At 38.8% G+C, this 19,008-nt stretch overlaps 2 protein-coding genes across 3 annotated transcripts; both read right to left on the reverse strand.

The window, feature by feature from the left end:
• Window positions 1–231: 231 nt before the first annotated feature.
• LOC119898714 (beta-1,3-galactosyltransferase 2-like) lies at window positions 232–5,385 on the reverse strand. Of its 2 annotated transcripts, none has more exons than XM_038712916.1 (2): window positions 5,301–5,385; window positions 232–2,213 (listed from the first exon to the last, which is right to left on the reverse strand). In XM_038712916.1, exon 2 carries the CDS (start codon window positions 2,206–2,208, stop codon window positions 1,240–1,242), a length of 969 nt encoding a protein of 322 aa, XP_038568844.1. In that variant the 5' UTR covers window positions 2,209–2,213; window positions 5,301–5,385; the 3' UTR covers window positions 232–1,239. The 2 variants fall into 2 exon arrangements, with proteins under 2 accessions (XP_038568844.1, XP_038568843.1); XM_038712915.1 differs by lacking the exon at window positions 5,301–5,385 and adding an exon at window positions 5,119–5,293.
• A 4,753-nt stretch (window positions 5,386–10,138) lies between these two features.
• LOC119898870 (UDP-GalNAc:beta-1,3-N-acetylgalactosaminyltransferase 1-like) lies at window positions 10,139–11,996 on the reverse strand. The gene is made up of 2 exons (XM_038713157.1): window positions 11,948–11,996; window positions 10,139–11,654 (listed from the first exon to the last, which is right to left on the reverse strand). The coding sequence occupies exons 1-2, from the start codon at window positions 11,994–11,996 to the stop codon at window positions 11,107–11,109; spliced, it is 597 nt and encodes a 198-aa protein (XP_038569085.1). The 3' UTR covers window positions 10,139–11,106.
• Window positions 11,997–19,008: the final 7,012 nt, after the last annotated feature.

A 19,008-nucleotide genomic window follows, 5' to 3' on the forward strand; every position in this document is an offset into this window, starting at 1 on the left:
CTTAAATTGACTTTGTCGACCTTACTGACATACGACACACAACGAAAAATACTGTACAACAAAGTACAACATAAAGCTTTTCTGAAAATACCGGAAGATTCATCCAGGTCATAGTTGTGCAAGGTGGGATAAAATCCAGGACAGCTGGTTGGCTGAAGAAACCGAGAGGTTTCTTCAGCTCAGGTTTTCTGTAAATAGCCTTATGTCAAAAAATTACCAACAAAACTGCAGTATCACCAAAGGGTTGTTTATTCCTTTTCACATTTAATTCAGTGTGCACACATGTTTACAGTGACATTTGTGACAAGTTCAGAACAATCAACTTCAGTCATTTGCCGACACCCCTCCTAATTTTACGCCATAGCCAGCTGAATGTCTAGTTCATGGCCAGGTCACATCACAGTGTGCCCTCCTTAAAATAATTTGTGTTTAATCAGACAAATTATAAATTATTTATTTATTTTAATCTGTTTGGTGGTACTTTGCCACTGCAGCTTCATGAGATTATTTTTCTTTTTGTTCCCACAGCACTGTTTGGTAGCCTGTTTCCCTAAATTGCCATGCTATATCAGACTATGATGAAATTGAAAATACTGTAGCAGCAAGTTCAGGTAACAGAAGAAAAGCTTTACCGTAATTGCTCTTATCAAGTAAACAGTCATGAGAAGGGCTTTGTTGATCAATTTTGAAAGATAATCTGCTGAATAGTAAAAAAAAAAAAAAAAAATGAATGGTAATTTAGCCTGAGAAATCCTGAGGATTTGATGCAGTGGGTTTAAGCTGATGTTAGACTGCCCTCTTCTGGAACAGTGACCAACTACAACTGTACAGGGGCTTGATCAGCAACTGAGTGAAGAGCACAATATCTTTTGAACACTGAGGAATATGGAATTTCGTATATCAAAATGAGGCTACAACAGATGTTTTTAACTAAACAACTCTTTTGGACAAGTCAAGGTTCTAACACTCTGGTTCTGTGGCCAGCAGATGTTCTCATCTCTGAGAGCTGATACAGCTCAGAAAGTCTGTGTAGTTCAGCTGGCTGAGAAGTACATTTGATACAAGGTGGATGTTAATCCTTAAATCTGTTTTGTCTTTTCTTTCCAACCAAAAAGCAAGGTGCTTCCATGTTGTCTGTAAACACATAATAAATGTGCTCCATTTTAGTTTATTTTAAATATACACAAAAAGGGTCATCTTACCACTAAACAGGTCTAATTTCAGTCAACCTGATGAAGTTCAGCATTTAGCATCTGGCTGTTTGCTCCTCTCCCAGTAACGCATCATCTGCGGGATGCTTGTTGTTGTTATAGCAATCACTTTTGAAAGGCTGCAGTCGCTCAGAGGATGACTGGGTGTGACAATAAACATTGTATTTTCAGGTGGGTCGGTGGGGGAAATGCCCAGAAGTTTTAGGCACATACCCAGATAGACGTCTTCAATATAAACAGGTTTAATCTGAGAAGAGATTCCTAGGATCTTTCCAGGCAGGTCCATGGACATGATGTAGGACATGCCCAGAGGATATGGAGGGTACTCTGACTCCGCAATCACGTATCTCGGCATGTAGAACTTGTTGAATGGGTTTCTTAAAACCGGGCTGTGCCACCACACCAAACCTGTTATGTAGTTTTGTTTGGCCACGCTGGGATCCAGCAACAGTTTAACCAAATTCTGGACATGGAGGAACATATCTGTGTCAATCTTCATGACATAGGAAGCCTTTACACAGCGCACAGCCAGCCACTGCAGCATCATCATAGTCTTGATGGTCAGATTGCGGTAGCTGTCCTGGAAGTTACTCTGGATCAGGTCATGGTGCAGCAGGTTCTCCTGTTTGACATTCTCCTGCTGCTGCTCAGCATCAGCTCCTCCAGGCAGGCCAAGTATGAAGACAGTCTCGATAAGCTGACCCAGAACCAGTTTCTCATTTCCCCATGTCTTCCGGATAGCCTCCCGAGATGCCACGTCACTGGGTGCAACCGGAACCATCAGGACCAGGAAAGGACTCCTGGTCTTACACGTGGGTGTGTCATCCATGATGAACTTGTAGTTTTGTGGATAGGCCACATAAGGCCCACAATCGTCCCATGACAGTGCTGTTTTTAGACCCAGACAACTCCAGCTGCTGAGATAGATGAGGAGGATCGTCACTGCTCCCAGGATGCAGAGTAATTTCTGTTTTAAGTATTTCCTTCCAGTATTCATTATAACTACAAAAGAAAAGAGACTCACATTATCATAAAATGGTAGCACTTGTCTTAGCAAATATAATTTAGATAAAACAGTAACACACAATACCACATTTGAGAAAAATAAAAACACAATTTAATGCTTAAAATTTCAATTACAAAAGCTGTAAAAAAAAAATAAAAAAAAAATAACAAAACCGTGTCCCTCAATATGAATGTCATGCTTATCAGCATCATTTGAAATGTTTTGATACTAGTTCTAATGTGATACCATGTTTGGATACTGATACCAACAATATCTTTTTCTATAATGAAATACATCTTTTCTACTATACCCCTTTTTGCAATTAACAAAAGACGTTGCTGAATTTCTCAAATGTTGTCTAACCACAAACACATTTATGAGAACTTTGAACATAAAAGCAAAGTTTCAATACAACACTGAGTGCTGCACATTTCAGTTGATACCAACAATGTATTAAGCCATATCCTGCACATGTAAATCTAATTGTTTGCACCAAATCACCTTTTTTCATTAAATCAAAATTCAATAAGGGCATGCTTTGACAGTTGAGTAGTGGACCAAAAAGTGGGTACACATTCTCAAGTGTATTGAATCTTGCCAATAAATCAGTATATGTAGTCATATGTAGAACCATTATTACCAAGTATTATTTCTGGACTTGGCCAACCAGTGGGTTTCAAAGAGTCTAGAGACTGCTAAAATGTGTCTTCTTTCAGAGAAAAGGATATAAATATTTTAATGTGTTTGGTATCTCACTTTGGCTGTGCCACTTGTCTAGTTAGTGAGAGTACTAAGTCTGACCAAATAATGCAGAACAGTAACACAAACGGTTGATTTTAGAGTTTTAGTGGTGTCCAGCTAAGCCGATTTACATCACGTTACACATGCTTTAACGTTTAAAATGTTCCATTTTTGTTGAAACGTTTGAAGAATCAGTTATATGATTATCATTACAGAAAATTAAATCATTGAGGATAGTGAGCCTTCATGTCTTAAAATGTCTTGGTTTGTCTGACTAAAAAAGTGTCCAAAACCCATTTTTGCTTGATTTAACCAAGTGTTGATTTATCAATTATAAAGTTTATTGCAGATTAATTTCAACTAGACTAACTGATTAATCAACTAGTTGTTTCAGCTCTAATTATATGGCTCTTTCACACATTGATTAAATTCTCTAAAACTCTTCATATTGCCTAATGTCAAAAATGCATGTCACTGACTTGAAATAAGGTTTCTGAGCCCTCCAACCATTCCATCCCTCTAATATGACCCACAGGACCCACATTTCCTAAATTTGCGGTTGATTTCTACTTTTAACAATGCCTGAAAGATAGACTAATAAAAGCAGTCATTAAATGGTGATAAAAACTAATTGAGAACAATATGTAATCAGTGCATTTATGTGTTGTTTCGCAGTCTGGTAGATGTGCTGATAGAGACGTACCCCAAGCGACTTACAGCTGTAATCGCAGCAAAAGGTGGCGCTACAAAGTATTAGCTTAAGGGGGCTGAATAATTTTGCACGCCCAATTTTTCAGTTTTTTATTTGTTAAAAAGGTTTGAAATATCCAATAAATTTTGTTCCACTTCATAATTGTGTCCCACTTGTTGTCGATTCTTCACAAATAATTACAGTTTTATATCTTTTTGATGTCAGCCTGAAATGTGGCAAAAGGTCTAAAAGTTCAAGGGGGCCGAATACTTTCGCAAGGCATTCTATGTTAACCTTAAAACTTACCAAGGAATAAAATTGTCAGAGCTGACTTAATTGGCCAAAAGTTAATTTTAGGGAAAGCCAGCTAAGGTGGACATTTTAACCTTAAAGCGTTTAAAAATAATTAAACACTTCACAAGGAGATTACTTAATTTATACGGGGAAGGTTTAATAATTGCTAAGGACATGGACACAAATGGAAAGTTAAAGAGAAATGGAATTTAGATGAGCTTTAGATACAGGTCAGGTGGAAAGCCAGGAATAGAATAAAGACACAGGGTAAAGGACACACAAAACCATTTGGCCACTGCAAAAATTAGGCTATTACTTTATTTACCAAGCACGGTAGCTATAGGCTATGGTTTTGTATAAGGTGACACGTTTTGATAGGACGTTTGATAGGTGTTGATTCATGTGATCCTGGAGCATATTGATTGATTGTTGTATTATCCCGTTAAGAAAAAGTAATTTCAGTCAGTCTGCATTTTCGGTTTAAAGCTGCGTCAGAATGAAACTCGATCCTAACCGCTTTATCAGAACTGGATCCATACAAGCTAATTTAAAATCCGCTTAAAGAAATGGTTAATCAGTATATCAGCTCTGCCAACACTGAAACTGAAGTAAATGAATACATAAATACGTTCATCTACACTTTTAGCAAACAAACTTTTGGACAAACAAGATTTTCACATTGAAAAAAAAAATCTTCAAAATGTAATACCTTGTTATATGGCGATTAAGACTTTTTAATAGCCTTAATTGTCGCAAAATTGATTTATCACCTTTTAAGACCCCGCGGACACCCTGTATTGTGATATCAAATTTTACAATGGGCCTAACATAGGCCTAACATAGGCCCATTGTAAAATAATTTCTCATCTGGGAAATATTGTTGCATAAGTTTTGGAATTAACGTTACATTACAACATGCAAAAGCAACGCAAAAGTCTAACATTAAGCCCAAAGCCCCAAAGCTGCTAGCGGATGCTTAGGTTAAATCTTTGAAGAGTCAACCGTCTGCTGGATTAAATCAATTCTGACTTTTCTTGACCGAATTAACGTTAACGTACCGGATTGCTGGAGTCACCTTGGGTCTAACGTTACAGTTGCACCACCGTTGAGCTGCACTCACAAACACAGCTAAACTTGGTTACCATTTTTTCCTGTTACCCTAAACTTAACGTTACCTGTTGTAGTCCTTTTGTAGTCCTTTTGTAGTCCTTTTGTAAAAACGCACCCTAGCTGTCTCCGCAGTCTTTCCTCTTGTGCTGTAAAACTCACGGGAGACCAGGGACCGTGGCGTAGTTATGATCTCGAATAGATCTCACAGACCACCAGAACCACCAGCCATTACACAGCTTATCTTTACCTGAGACTGGACACCGCTCACATTAACCACACCCTCACTTCGCTGCTGCTTCTTCTTCTTCGTCGTTCCGTTTAATGGCGGGTGGCACCCAGCGTTAAGGTGCATTACAGCCACCTACTATGTTGGAGTGGGGACCAGAGTTTCTATCCCTTGATAGATAAATAAATAAACATAACAAAACACAACAAAGCAAAACAAAACCATAAAGAAAGAGTTATTTCACTGTTCACTAAACTCTATTGATCAATCCAGTTTCAAATAATGAAATAGTTTCCCTACCTCAATGTCAAATACATCTTTTAGACTCAATTCTTCCTGTCCAAGCTTTCTGATTTCCCTCTTTAATGTTTCTTGTTCCCGAGAGAATTTTTGACAGTGAAGAATTACATGTTCTACTGATTCCTCTATTTGACAGTGTTCACATAATCCTGAAGGGTGCGTGTTTATTAAATGCAATGTTTTATTAAGTCTAGTATGCCCTACCCTCAGCCTTGTCAAGATATTCTCCTCTTTATCGATTCTTCTGGCTGTCCTTCCTGTGCCCACATCCTGCTGTAGTGTACAGAGATGTCGCCCTGCATTTCCTGTGTCCCAACTGTTCTGCCACTCCTTAACGATGTTTCTTTTGATCTTTCCTTTGGCTTCAGATTTACTGAGTGGTACGCACAAGATCTCCTCATGTTTCAGAGCCTGTTCTGCTAATGCATCCACACCTTCATTTCCCTTAATCCCTCTGTGAGCTGGGGTCCACATAAATGTAATCAGCATGTTCATATTTTTAATTCTGTACAACGTTTCATAAATCTCAATAACCATGTCTTGCCTGCTGTGAGATGTAAATGACTGCAGTGACATTAATGCAGAGCAGGAGTCTGTATAAAGAATAACTTTATTAATTTGTAATTCTTCTATCCGCTGTAATGCTGTTACAACTGCCAACATCTCGACTGTATATACGGATAAATGATCTGATGTCCTTCTTTTAACAGAAACGTGTAAGGCAGGAATACTGAAAGCAAAACCTGTTCTGCCTGTAATAGGATCCTTGGATCCATCTGTATATATCTGGACAAATGTTTGATATAGTGTTTGTAACCCATCTTCAACCAATACAATATTTCCACAACCTTTTTGATGCTGCATTTTTCCCCAAAAATATAAGTCAACTGACACTGAAGGAAACATCCAGAGTGGTGACTTGACTTAATGTCATGTCTCCAGCTATTTCCTCACATTTCCATGCAAAACACCCTCGTTTGGCCCTTTCTCTCTCCCAACATAGGAGAATTATCTTTGTTGTAGGATATCGATCGTCAGACTGCCCTTGCAGATTTACCCAGTAGTGCATCATTAACTGTTTACATCTAGTATTCAGCGGCATTTCCCCCACCTCTACCTGAAGAGCAGACACAGGAGTTGTTTTTATAGACCCACAACAGCAGTTTTTGATGCACCCATAGTCTAATACTGATCTAATCAGTGCTATACACACATTTTTAATAGCAGCCCTACTTGCTCCCCACTCTGACCCTGTTAAGCATCTCATCACATTCAGTATCTTATTACACTTGGTATTTATCTTACTGATATGTTCATTCCATGTTAACTTATCATCAAACCACACATCCAAAAATCTAAAGACTTTTACTTGCTCTATCTTTTGCCCATACATCTTTAACTGAGCATTGACCCCTCTCTTTTTAGTGAAGACTACTGTCTTAGTTTTCCCAATTGCAAACTTGAATCCCCATGCAAGTGACCATCTTTCCACCACATTAACTGCCAATTGTATTTTACCCTTAATATGGTTAATGTTCTTTCCCCTTTTCCACAAGGCTCCGTCATCAGCAAACAGTGACTGTGCAATATCACCCTGAACTTGAGAAAAAACATCATTAATCATAATGGAAAAGAGTAAAGGGCTAATGACACTGCCCTGAGGAGTACCATTCTCTACCATATACCTTCCTGATGCAGCTGTCCCAATTCTGACTTGCATACTTCTCTGAAATAAGAATTCTTTAATCCAGTTATATGTCCTATCTGTTATTCTGATCATTTTTAATTTTATCAATAATCCCTCCTAAACCAAATCAAATGCCTTCTCTACATCAAAGAACACTGCCATTACAGATTCTTTATTAACTTGCGCTTTCCTTATCTCTTTTTCTAAATGCATAACAGGGTCCATAGTTCCTCTACCCCTCCTAAATCCATTCTGATGAGGTGATAAAATTCCTCTGCTTTCCATGTAAAATGATAATCTTTCTGTAATGATTCTTTTCATTATCTTTCCTATATGTGACGTAAGTGCTATTGGCCTATAGTTCATTGGACTTGACGAATCCTTCCTTGGTTTCCTGATAGGAATAATTGATTCTTTCCACCCAGCTGGCAATTTCCCTAATTCCCATACTTTATTATAAAAACCTAGCAATTTAGTAGCTGCTAAACCACCTAAATGTTCCAACATTACATAGTAAATATCATCCTTCCCCGGAGATGTTAGTCCAGATCTTGCTATTTCCCTCCTCATTTCTTCCATAGTAATTGGAGCATCCATTGTACGGTTAGTATCAAGCAAGTCGCCATGTGCTGATCTTGTCATTGCCCTTCCTCTCTTACCCTCCTCCGTCAAGTTATCGGAACTATGGATAAGAGTAAGTACCTTCGCTATCATCTCTGCCTTCTTTTTGTCAGACACTGCTGCTTCCTCCCCCATCTTCAGTACTGGATGCTGCCATTCCCTTCTGATTCCTCGCATGTTCTTAATCATGTTCCACACATCTCCGGCAGGTGTTGCTCTACCAATTTTACCACAAAAAGCCTGCCAGCTTTGTTTTTTTGCTTTGCTTGTGTTTCTTTATATTTAATTAAATTATGGGTTTTTCTTAATAACCTCAGGGCTTTATTCCTTTCTTTCACTACTTTCCCACACTCTGTCTGTCCACCAGGGAACTGCCTTTCTCTTTGGCAGCTTGTAGTATTGTTGTTTTAAGCTTTTTATCAATCTTCTCTATTTCCTCATTTAGATCAATTTTATCCATTTCTATCTCACATATAAATTAAAACCTTTCCCATTTTGCACTGCTAAATGCAGTAATTCCCCTTGCTTCTTATTTTTTTGTAATAAAACACTACACCATAATGGAAAATGATCACTACCTACTGATGTTTCTTCTGATCGATCCCACTCACATATTCCCACTAAATTCCTAGAAACTAAAGTTAAATCTAATACCAACGTGTTCCCTATGTGCATATCTACTCTAGTCCCTCTCCCATCATTTAAGCAAACCATGTTCCTCTCTTCTAGCAGTTCTTCTATTACCTCACCATTTGCATCTGTTCTTACTCCTCCCCATAACGTGCCATGTGCATTAAGTCCCCACATACGACCACCCTACTACCATCCAGCCCCACCATTTGTGTTAGCCACTCCAACTCTAATTTCCTACAAGGATTATAGTTTATAATTACAAACTCTCCCTCACTTGTCCATATCTCTACAGTAACATATTCTTGCTCTTTTCCCCCTACACTCACTTCTCTAAATGAAATATCATTCCCAATAAATATTGCACATCCTCCCCCTACTCCATCCCCCCATCACACCTAACAGAGGCATGTCCTACTATCCTGAAATCTAAATTTGGTCTCAACCACGTTTCCTGTACACAAATGACATCTGGTTTATTGGGGAGCTCATGTACTTTTTAAATTTCTGTCCATTGGCCAATAAACTTCTAGCATTCCATAGTAGCAAGAGGACCATTATTAATATTATCCAACCCGTGCTTGCTCCTGACTTGCTTGACTGCTGAGCTCATTCCTCACCTCCTCCCATGTTAACCCGCTGATATCTAGGTGAAAATTATTACACTGCCACCAGTGTAATAATTTTTTTTGGTTATTAAAGATTCAGATGCTGCATCGCAGGTGGTCCTTCCCCAGGCTCTGGTTCCTAAAGTTTTAGCTCAGTTGCATGATTCCCCTACTGGTGGCCATTTAGGGATACAGAAATTGCAGGGAAAGGTGAAGGATCGCTTTTACTGGGTGGGGTGGTTTGGAGATGTGAAGCAGTGGTGTAGACAATGTACAGAGTGTGCCTCCCGGAAAAGTCAGGGTCGTCTCCCTTGTGCTCCACTTCCAACCTTGAGGGTGTCACTTGACATTCTGGGCCCTTTACCAGAGACAGCTGGCAAGAATAAATATATTCTGGTCATAGGAGACTATTTTTCAAAATGGACAGAATCATTTCCCCTGCCTAACCAGGAGGCCTACACTATCACCAAGGTGTTGGTAGGAGTGGGTTTGCAGTTTCGGGGCCCCACGCAGCCTTCTTTTGAGTCTACCTTGTTTAAAGAATTCTATAAATTTAAAACTTATCTGCCCCGGGCCTGACAAGACCCCCCCGTGAGGAGCGGACATGGAATCTCCCGTAGATCAGATAATAGTAGCCTATACAAATACATATATAAAACACCAATAAAGTTAGACAAAGCTTTGCCATGGGAAGCTTATAGGCTATTACAAAATGAAAGGGGACCATATGTTGACAGTTTTAACTGCCTTTTTGTTGTTGGAGCCAGAAATCAAATTAATATAAAGCACAACTTCATGGAGAAAAAGTACAAAATTAGGTTTTTTTAGCACTGAATTTACATTTATGAATGTGGAATTTAGCCAACAGAATTAATAAATTTATAACAATGTACAACTTTACTTTGATTTCTATAAAAAGCAAAATACAACATTCTCCAACAATAAGGCAAAGTCTTCATAGAAATGGTCAATGATAAATCTGCTGAGGTTTTGCCAAAAAGTTCTGGTGTGAGCAATACCAAAAAAGGTGCAATACAGTTTCTGGGTGGTCTTCACAAAAAGAACAGTTTTAAATTTAACCATGTAATGATTAGCAGGGTAATATCTGTGAATTATTCTGAACACCACTTCTTTCACCTTGTTTACTATCAAGTATCTGTGAGGAATCATCCAAACCTTTTTCCAGTCAATGTCATTTATAAATCGGTTCCAATAAATGTAACATTTGGAACAGAAAATTTCTTTCTGAAATAAAGCACGGTTGTAGTGTGTAATTGTGTAGACATTCTCAATTGAAGGCAATGAATAATACGAAATTCAATAACACATAACGTAAGCCTATGAAAACGTTTATAAGTGCTAGCTTGCTCTACACAAACCTCGTTAATAAAACAATACTAAAACGATAGATTAAACAATCCACATGGTATATTTTTCATTCACTTTGATGAAGTCTAAGGCGCGCTCCCGCGGCAGGGTTGCAAGCAGGCTTTTATTTTTATTTTTTTTCACTGGAGGGAAAATCTGACCTGTTACCGTTAGGCTACTGTTGGGCGGCTGTTTAGTTACCACTTTAAATGTGCAATAGCGTTACGTAAACGCCAATGTCAAGATACCAAAGATTTCACATTAACTTTAATAGCTCACCTTAAGAAGCATTTTGTGGAATGACACTGTCCAGTCAAAGGATGCTCACATATTTTCAAGTAAAAATCTTCATTTACCGCCCAGGTGTAACAGAAACACAGATATTTTGATACAGACTGTACTAAGTTACAGAGATCTCAGCATCATCTGTTCCAGTTGAAGTGTAACTTGTGTACAAAGACAGGCAGAATTTCAGTGATCTTTTTCTAAGTTTCCACTACCTGCCTTGAACATACAAAACACTGTTGATGAGAAAAATGTACATGAGTTGGGTCAGACATACTTTGAGTAAATTTACTGCTAAAAAAATACATATTGTTATCAGATGAGGACATCACCAAAGTTGCTTCAGATTCTCCTGTTTGAGCTTCTCCTGCAGCTGCTCAGCATCAGCTTTTCCAGAGATGCCCAGCATGAACAGAGTAAGCACGACCTCGCCCTGAACCAGGCTTTCTTTGCCCCATGTCTGTCGGATGGCGTCCCGAGCTGCTACGTTATTTGGTGCCACTGGAACCATCAGGACATGGAAAGGGGTCTTGGTCTTGTGGTAGTTGCGTGGATAGGCTTGGTGGTACTGAATACCTGTAGCTGGTACAGTAGGGTGTTCTGTGGTTTCATGGATCTCACTTAGTTTAACTTTATGCTTTGGATGGATACGATAAGAAGGAGCCTGATTAACCTTGTTAGTCAGATTGAAAAACCTCTGATAGTGGACATGGAGTGGAAGGTTTGTCCACCATGACAGAGAAGTGTCAGACACAGCATATAACAAGATGAAGACCACTAGACTCAGCAGGAGCAGGAACCGGAACCAGGAGTGAAACAAAGTCTTCTTCTGATGAGCCAAGTTGTCTAAAAGAACAAGAAAGGCAAAGTTAACAACTTAAAAACATGATGATTCTCATGCAAGTTCTATGATTATCTTCCTGTTCCTGTGTCACTCATCTGTTCCCTCTGCCTTGGACAATAGACAAGATGAATCAAAACAAGAATATTATATAACACACTGTGGCAGAAACCTTGAGAGAGAGTCACCTCAGCCCCAACCATCACAGCCTAGAGTCTAGAACCCCCTTACCAACAACTACCTGTAAAGATTTACCTTCTTCACGCCCCCAAACCCATCCATGTCATAAACTATAGAACATCCAGAACTCTGCTGCTCGTCCACTCACCCATACTCGCTCCTGTGACCACATCATCCCTGTCCTCCAGAACCTCCATTGGCTCCCTGTTTCACAACATATCCAATTCATGTCAGTGTGGTCACTGTCACTTTTACAGTGTGGCTGTTCAGTAAAATGCCCTATTCATGAAATTAAATCAAAGTAAAGCCACAATATATCAAACAACAGCTCAAACGCGTGACGATGTTGTTAATTTGAGGACTCTCAGGTGAAGCGGGAGTTGACAGTTGAACTGAGCACCTTGTCACAGGCAGAGAGAGGGAGGGGTGAAATGATGATGTTTGTGGCTACATGAAAATTTATAATTTAGCTGGGTGTGCCCTAAAGGTCAGACACCATTTAAAATCAAATTTAACCTACCACATGTTTGCATATGCTTTTGTCCTCATGCACTTCTGTGAGTCAAACAATCACCTGATGAAACAGATTTTTAAAAATCACATGGTTATTAAGATGCGTACATCTGGCAAGGCAAGTTTCAACAACAAGGTAATTCAATAGAAAATAAAAACAGGCAATCCTAAGGGGACTCTAACCCTTTAACACTTAGGGACTCTAACCCTTCCTTAGTTAAAGTCGTCACTGTAAATCCAGATTGTCCACGCTACAAACTCTGGTAAAAGCGGGACCCTGTCAACAAGTTAACAGCATACAAAACAGGGACTCTAATCCTTGTAATTCTACTGGGCCCTGTTAACTGAGGATCAGCAGTGTGAGATGGTAGAAACAAAAGAGCAGTCTAAGCTTTTTAAATAGTGTTAATATCCAAAAACAACGAAAAAGAAAACAGGACAGTAAAAGTTACAGTGCAGTGTAAGTTATCAATCTACTAGTTGAAGGCAGTGGTAAAAAGAAAAGTCTTAAATATTTAATTAAAAGCAATGGTAAAAAGAAAAGTCTTCAGTCTTAATTTAAAAGAACTGACAGTTTCAGCAGACCTGCAGTTATCTGGGAGTTTGTTCCAAATATATGGAGCATAATAACTGAATGCTGCTTCTCCTTGTTTAGTTTTGACTCTGGGGACAGAAAGCAAACCTGCCCCAGATGACCTGAGAGGTCTGGATGGTTCATAACGAAGCAGAAGATCAGAAATGTATTTGGCCCTAAACCATTTAGTGCTTTATAAACTAGAGAGCAGGGCCTTTGACTTCAGGGATCCTCCCTTATCTTAACAAGACTGTTCATGCTGTAGAGGAAGAGACAGTGAGCCAAGGTAGGGTTACTTTGCTCTTATCTTTTCTAAGTTAACACTTAAATGAGAGAACGACCCAACTGTATGTAAGAATGGTTTCAGTTTAGTTTTATTTTCATTTGAAGTGAAAAATTTATTTATTTAGAAAAATCAATTGTTCTTTGGAAAATCTGCCCAAAAGGTCTCTGCTCAAATCACATTTAAGTATTTAATGCTCTCTGAGTTTCATGCAATAAGGACACAGCTAAGTTTTTGCATATGTTGACCTTACAAGTCACATTTTTATTGACAATGATGAAACATACTGCTCACAAGTACAACATAAAGCTTTTCTGAAAATGTCTGAAGATTCATCAAGGTCATAGTTATTTACACATACAACATTTGGAGTGACATTTATGACAAGTTGAAAACAGTCAACCTCATTTGCTGACACCTCTCTTATTTTTCACCATGGCCAGCTGAATGCCAAGTTCATGGCCAGGTCACATCACAGTGTGCTCTCTTTAAAACAATTTGTGTTTAATCAGATGTTGATGGGGTTTTAAAAAAAATCTTTTTGGAAATACTTTGCCACTGCCAGCTTCATGATGTTCTTTTTCTTTCTGTCCCCACAGCACTGGATGGGTAGATGGTAGATGGTACCATATTTCCCTATATAGCCTCTACTGTGCTATGCTAAATCATGTAAAAGTACTGTGCAGGTAGTAGAGGAAAAGCTTTAAGGTAATTGCTCTTACCAAGTAAATGGTCATGAGAAGAGCTTTGATGATCAATTTTGGAAGATAATCATCTGAAAAGTAAAAACAAACATTCTCATTCATAAAATAGAAAGGTAAAGCTACTGAAACTGAGCCACTGAGAAATCCTGAGAATTTGATGCAGTAGATTTAATCTGATGTTAGACTGCACTCTGCTGGAAGAACGACCCACTACAACTTGGCCTGATGCAGCAACTGAGTGAATGGGGACAATATGTTTTGAACACTGAGGAATATGAAATTTGGTATATAACAACTCTTTACTACAAGTCTCCATGTTGAGATTAATACTTTTTCAGCCAGACACACACATTACAGGAGCATGAAATCATAGATTGGCTTTTTTTTGTAGTTTAAAGGTTCAGTGTGTAAATTCTAGTGACATCTAGTAGTGAGGGGTTTCGAATTGCAATAATTAATTGATAATATCTTAATTATTTAAATAAGTTACCGCTTCAATTTAAATGTTCATGATTTTACACCACATGTTTGGGAAAGGAAAAAATAAAGACCGATTTGAGACAGTTATTACAGTTTAGTTAGTTGCGTTGACTTAAAGCAATTAGCTGTCAATAAGAAATAAGAAATGCATTAAACTGACTTTTGTATCCTAAATACCAAGATGTCTTTTTCCATCTAATTAATTTTAGGCCCTAATTTTTTAATAGATGTAAATGTATAGGAATCTATCAAAAGATATTCTCTGCTGATCCTTTATTTTATAGTTAAAGTATTCAGTAACACTTTATTTTACAGGTTTGTAAATTCCAAATAATTTCCCAGAAAGAGACAGACAGTTGTTCTAGTAAGAGTGTATACAATAATTAGACGTTGATTTCCAGAGAACTTTCCTTGAAATAACTGCTCCATTTAAAATGGCCAATAAAGATCATCATGACTTTAATTAGCCTATGCATTTATTGTTGTAAACTTTACTTTTTTACATCTTCACTGCTCTGACTAAAATATTATCTAGATTGCACTGGAAATGGATTGTAAGTAAAATTGGTAAACTCCCAATTAAACCAACTGAACACATTTGACCAATATTTTGTGCTAGCGAAAGGCAGGAAGGAAGGAAGGAAGGGGGGAAGGTGCAGCTATAAAGGAGGGTGGGCCTGCTGTCTTCCTGTTTGAGGGAGCAGGCGGTGTGTTAGCTCTCCCCGGGCTGGGAGACAATAGAAGTAAGCGGGCTGAAGTTGCAGAGGGGGTAGCTTGCACCGGTGAATCAAACATGTTTTTAAAAACTGGTTTAACTTGTTAGCGCGTTCTTAAGCTCCCTCTGGATTTCTTTTTTGGCATCTTCGTTCTCTCCTGCCTTGAAAGCGATATTTTTCTTGTTCAACCGGGATTTAAACAGGGTTAATCACTGTTTGATTTTGGGGGAGACCGGGTATGGTTGTAACACGAGGAGCCACCATTTCCACCACTTAGGGACAAGATAGGAGTCCTGTAATCATTTCAGTTTTTATCTACTTGATACCGCATGGTGGTTGTCAAGTCTGAAAACTGACAATTTCTGAATTTATCGAGAAAAAATTATTTTGAGGTAAGACAGTAAAGTTTTTGACCAAGACTATTTTTTCTCTAGAATCTATGCCAGTGGTCAGCAATGGGCGGCGTGACTATTTGACTCAGGCAGCAGACCTGTATTATAGATTGACACCACGTGAGGTAAGCATATGAAAGGTTAGCTACTGGAGACCAGAGTAGAATTAAATACTAGCATAGGTGCCAGATAAATAGAAATCTTTTTCTATTTGGTCAGGTTTTCTATTTCACTTTCTTTTAGGTCAGAACGCATACGAACTGGCTTGAAAGTATAACCTTAAATACCCACAAACATGGGGTAAGAAGCAGATGGCAGGGCCTGACTGGTTCAAATTCTTCAAGAAGCGGAACCCCAACCTGTCCATGAGGAGTCCAGAGGCAACCCCATAAATGTGGAACATTTCTTCAACAGCCTCGGACAGGTCATTGAGAGATATAACTTTGATGGGAGTGGCATATGGAAAATGGACGAAACTGTCACCAGACCGTGTTGTTGCACGTGGAGTCAAGCAGGTGGGTGCGATGACATCAGGTGAGAGAGGTGAGCTTGTGTCAGTAGCATGTGCTGTGCAAGTACTGGGAAATGCAATTCCCCCTACTTTGCATTCCCCTGTAAACCTTACAAGGAATGCTTTATTCAGAGTGGCCCAACGTGGGGAGTGCTGGAAACGCCTCAGGATGGATGCAAGAGGAAGACTTCATGTTATTCCTTGATCACTTTGCAAAACACACAAAGGTCAGCCCAGACAAGAAGGTTTTGCTTTTGCTGGATAACCACTGTTCTCATATCAGTTAAAGCTATCGACTTCTGCAAAGAAAATGGGATTGTGCTACTTACCTTACCCCCACGCTGAAGCCACAAACTTCTGCCACTGAATCGCAGTGTCTACGGCCCATTTAAGAAAATGGTGAACTCTGCAAGTGATGCATGGATGAAGATGCCAAGACGATTATGATTGTGAAGACTGCCATCACCATAGCTGCAACACCCAAAAACATTCACGCTGGTTTTGAATTGTGGTGTCCGAACAATAATGCTGCGATGATGTGTTGAGAAGAAATTCGCTTGACACTGTTCTTGATCATAAAAGTTTATTACATCAAGGAGTTCAGCATCAATTACAAGCTCTGCAGCAGCTTGGAGAGTGACCCAGCCCGATGACCACTCTGTTTCTCTGTACATCAAACACAGCTTATATAGGATATGTGTAGGTATCTGTTAGGTACCATAGAAGGGTTTGAGTCTGCAAAATAAAGCTCCAACCCATATAAAGGTACAGGACTATTCTGAGGTAACAAAACAAGGGGTTAGAGGTCAAATTCTATAGAAGGGTTCAGTCCCTACATAACCACCAATCTCTGCTCTCCCCTTAGGAGGTCACTGACCCTCTGTCCTGCTGCTACAGTGCTATTTTAAACTGTTATGAGTCAAATGCACATATATTGTACACTACAGAATCCACAGGTATTTGGCCCTTCAACCCTGACATTTTTCAGGAGTGTGACTATGCACCATCACAGGTCACTGACCAGCCAGACCCAGGTACGTCATTGACATCTGGAGCTTTCCAGCTGGACTCTCCTCCAATTCACTCTGGGACAACATCCTCTCCTCCAACTCACTCTGGGATGAACTCCTTCTCTTCAAACTCACTGGGGGATGACAACTTCCTCTCCTCCAACCTACTTGGTTACGTCTGGCTCCTCTGCAATTCACAATGTCACCATATCCTGTGCTCCAGATGAGCCAGGCACCTCAGGGTTGTCTCTGGGTCAGGCATTCAGTCCTTCAGCCATGCGGCCTTTTCCAAAAGCAGGGCCAAGAAAAACAACTGGCAGGATTAGGAAGAAGAGGCGGTCTGAAATGCTCACTGATACACCAGTGAAACAAGCACTGATGGAAGAACAACAGGGAAGAGGAAAGAAAAGACAGAGCATCTTAGATAAGAATAAATGTAAGAAACAGACAAGAGAGGAAGCCCACCAAGAAAATGTTGAACGCCTAGGATTATGACATCTAAGATGAGAAAAAGTTAATCAGACAGTCTGTTCCAGAGAGGGAGTGAGACATCGTTCTTTTATGTCAGTAAACCTGTTTTTGAAGTATATCGAGTAGTGTGGCATCCATTTTTGCATCTTTTGTGTAATTGTTTCAACTTACTTCAGCATGTGCTACCCTGGTAGTGGGATAGGTTGAAACAAAGGTACACCATGTATTTGACACCAACTGACGAGGTCTGAGATATTCTTGCAGAGGATTGAATTGGTGTAATTTTTAGTGAACAAATGTGAGTACTTTGTATAAAAGTTTGAGAACTCTAGCTACAAGATTCAGTTATAGTTGCTGAAGCAAAAAGTGTTACAACCATACCCAGTCTCCCCTACTGTATTATTGTGTTGTTGCTGACCCTAATTCTGAGTCTGAATCTCATTCTGATTTGATGTCCCAGTTGATCAAATGCTTGTTGTTGGGAAAGCAGCAGAGCCTTGGACCCATCAGGGCCTCCTTCGCCTCCAACCACTGCTGTACAGTTCTGATTATCATTTGCAATTAATGGATTTCTTGGGTGTCTGTGTTTTGATAATGATTTGCATGGTAAATAATGTGCTACTGATGTAAAAAGCTTTTTACTGTAATATGTCTTTCCACCATTAGATGTTAATACTGTGTTCAATGTCATTTCTAATCATTGTCATTGTCAAGATATTAGGGATATACAACTATCAGGTCAAAATCACTTAGGCACTCAATGCAAATACTTGGTTATAGCAACACATCAGACACATATTAGTATATGTTGTATCAGCATAAATGTAACATACATACTGTATGTGCATGACATAAAAGTAAAAACAAATTCAATATAGATTCTTAAAGTTGGATTTTATTGCCGTATAAACGATATTAAACATTAACATTCATTTTAGGTTTGCTTCAAACAGTTTAGAGTGTGATATACTAATAGTGCTGTTCAAAAGTTGTGACTTCTCCCTCTATATAAACAACAGAAATCTTACAAAGTATATTCCTTTATTGTAGAAGGAAATGTGAACTTAAAAGGATGAAATAAACAATTACCTGTTGTAACTTCTGAAATATTTCGCAAATGCAGTGTAAGAACAGTAAGGGAAGAAATGGGTTTAAATTTGTGGGGAATATAAATGAATTTTCCCATCTGAAATTTCTCAGGTGTTTTGTTATGTACAAGAATGTTTTTCTCTCTGAATGTGCAGTCAAGCAGGAGGGCCAAATCTTTATTCTCACCTGTTCTGACACAGTGATCAGCATTTCATGTGCCTTTAGATTAAGTGTTGCATAACATGTTTATATATATATTATTTTTATATATATATTATTTTTATATATATATATATGAGACAAAGTTTGGTCAGATATAATGGCTCTAAGAGTATTGTGGTCACCTAAAGACAAGTCAGACAAGTAGCCATTGTCTGGCACTCATCATTGTTTCTGGCTTAATTTTCTTCTTCAGTTGTTGAACTTAACTCACAAAAGTATACTTTAGAAATATAAACAGTAAGTT

This window comes from Micropterus salmoides, unplaced genomic scaffold (genome assembly GCF_014851395.1).
Source record: "Micropterus salmoides isolate LMB-PRFRI ecotype aquatic unplaced genomic scaffold, ASM1485139v1 Ms_hic_scaffold_12, whole genome shotgun sequence".
Classification (NCBI taxonomy): Eukaryota; Metazoa; Chordata; class Actinopteri; order Centrarchiformes; family Centrarchidae; genus Micropterus; species Micropterus salmoides.

What these genes read in the sequence shown, in the direction of transcription:
- LOC119898870 (XM_038713157.1), bottom strand. Translation starts at nt 11,996, where the DNA reads ATGGAGGTTCTGGAGGACAGGGATGATGTGGTCACAGGAGCGAGTATG. An exon ending in GGTCACAGGAGCGAGTATGG is followed by an intron (nt 11,655 to 11,947) that starts GTGAGTGGACGA and finishes CATGTTTTTAAG; the next exon opens with TTGTTAACTTTGCCTTTCTT.
- LOC119898714 (XM_038712916.1), bottom strand. Translation starts at nt 2,208, where the DNA reads ATGAATACTGGAAGGAAATACTTAAAACAGAAATTACTCTGCATCCTG.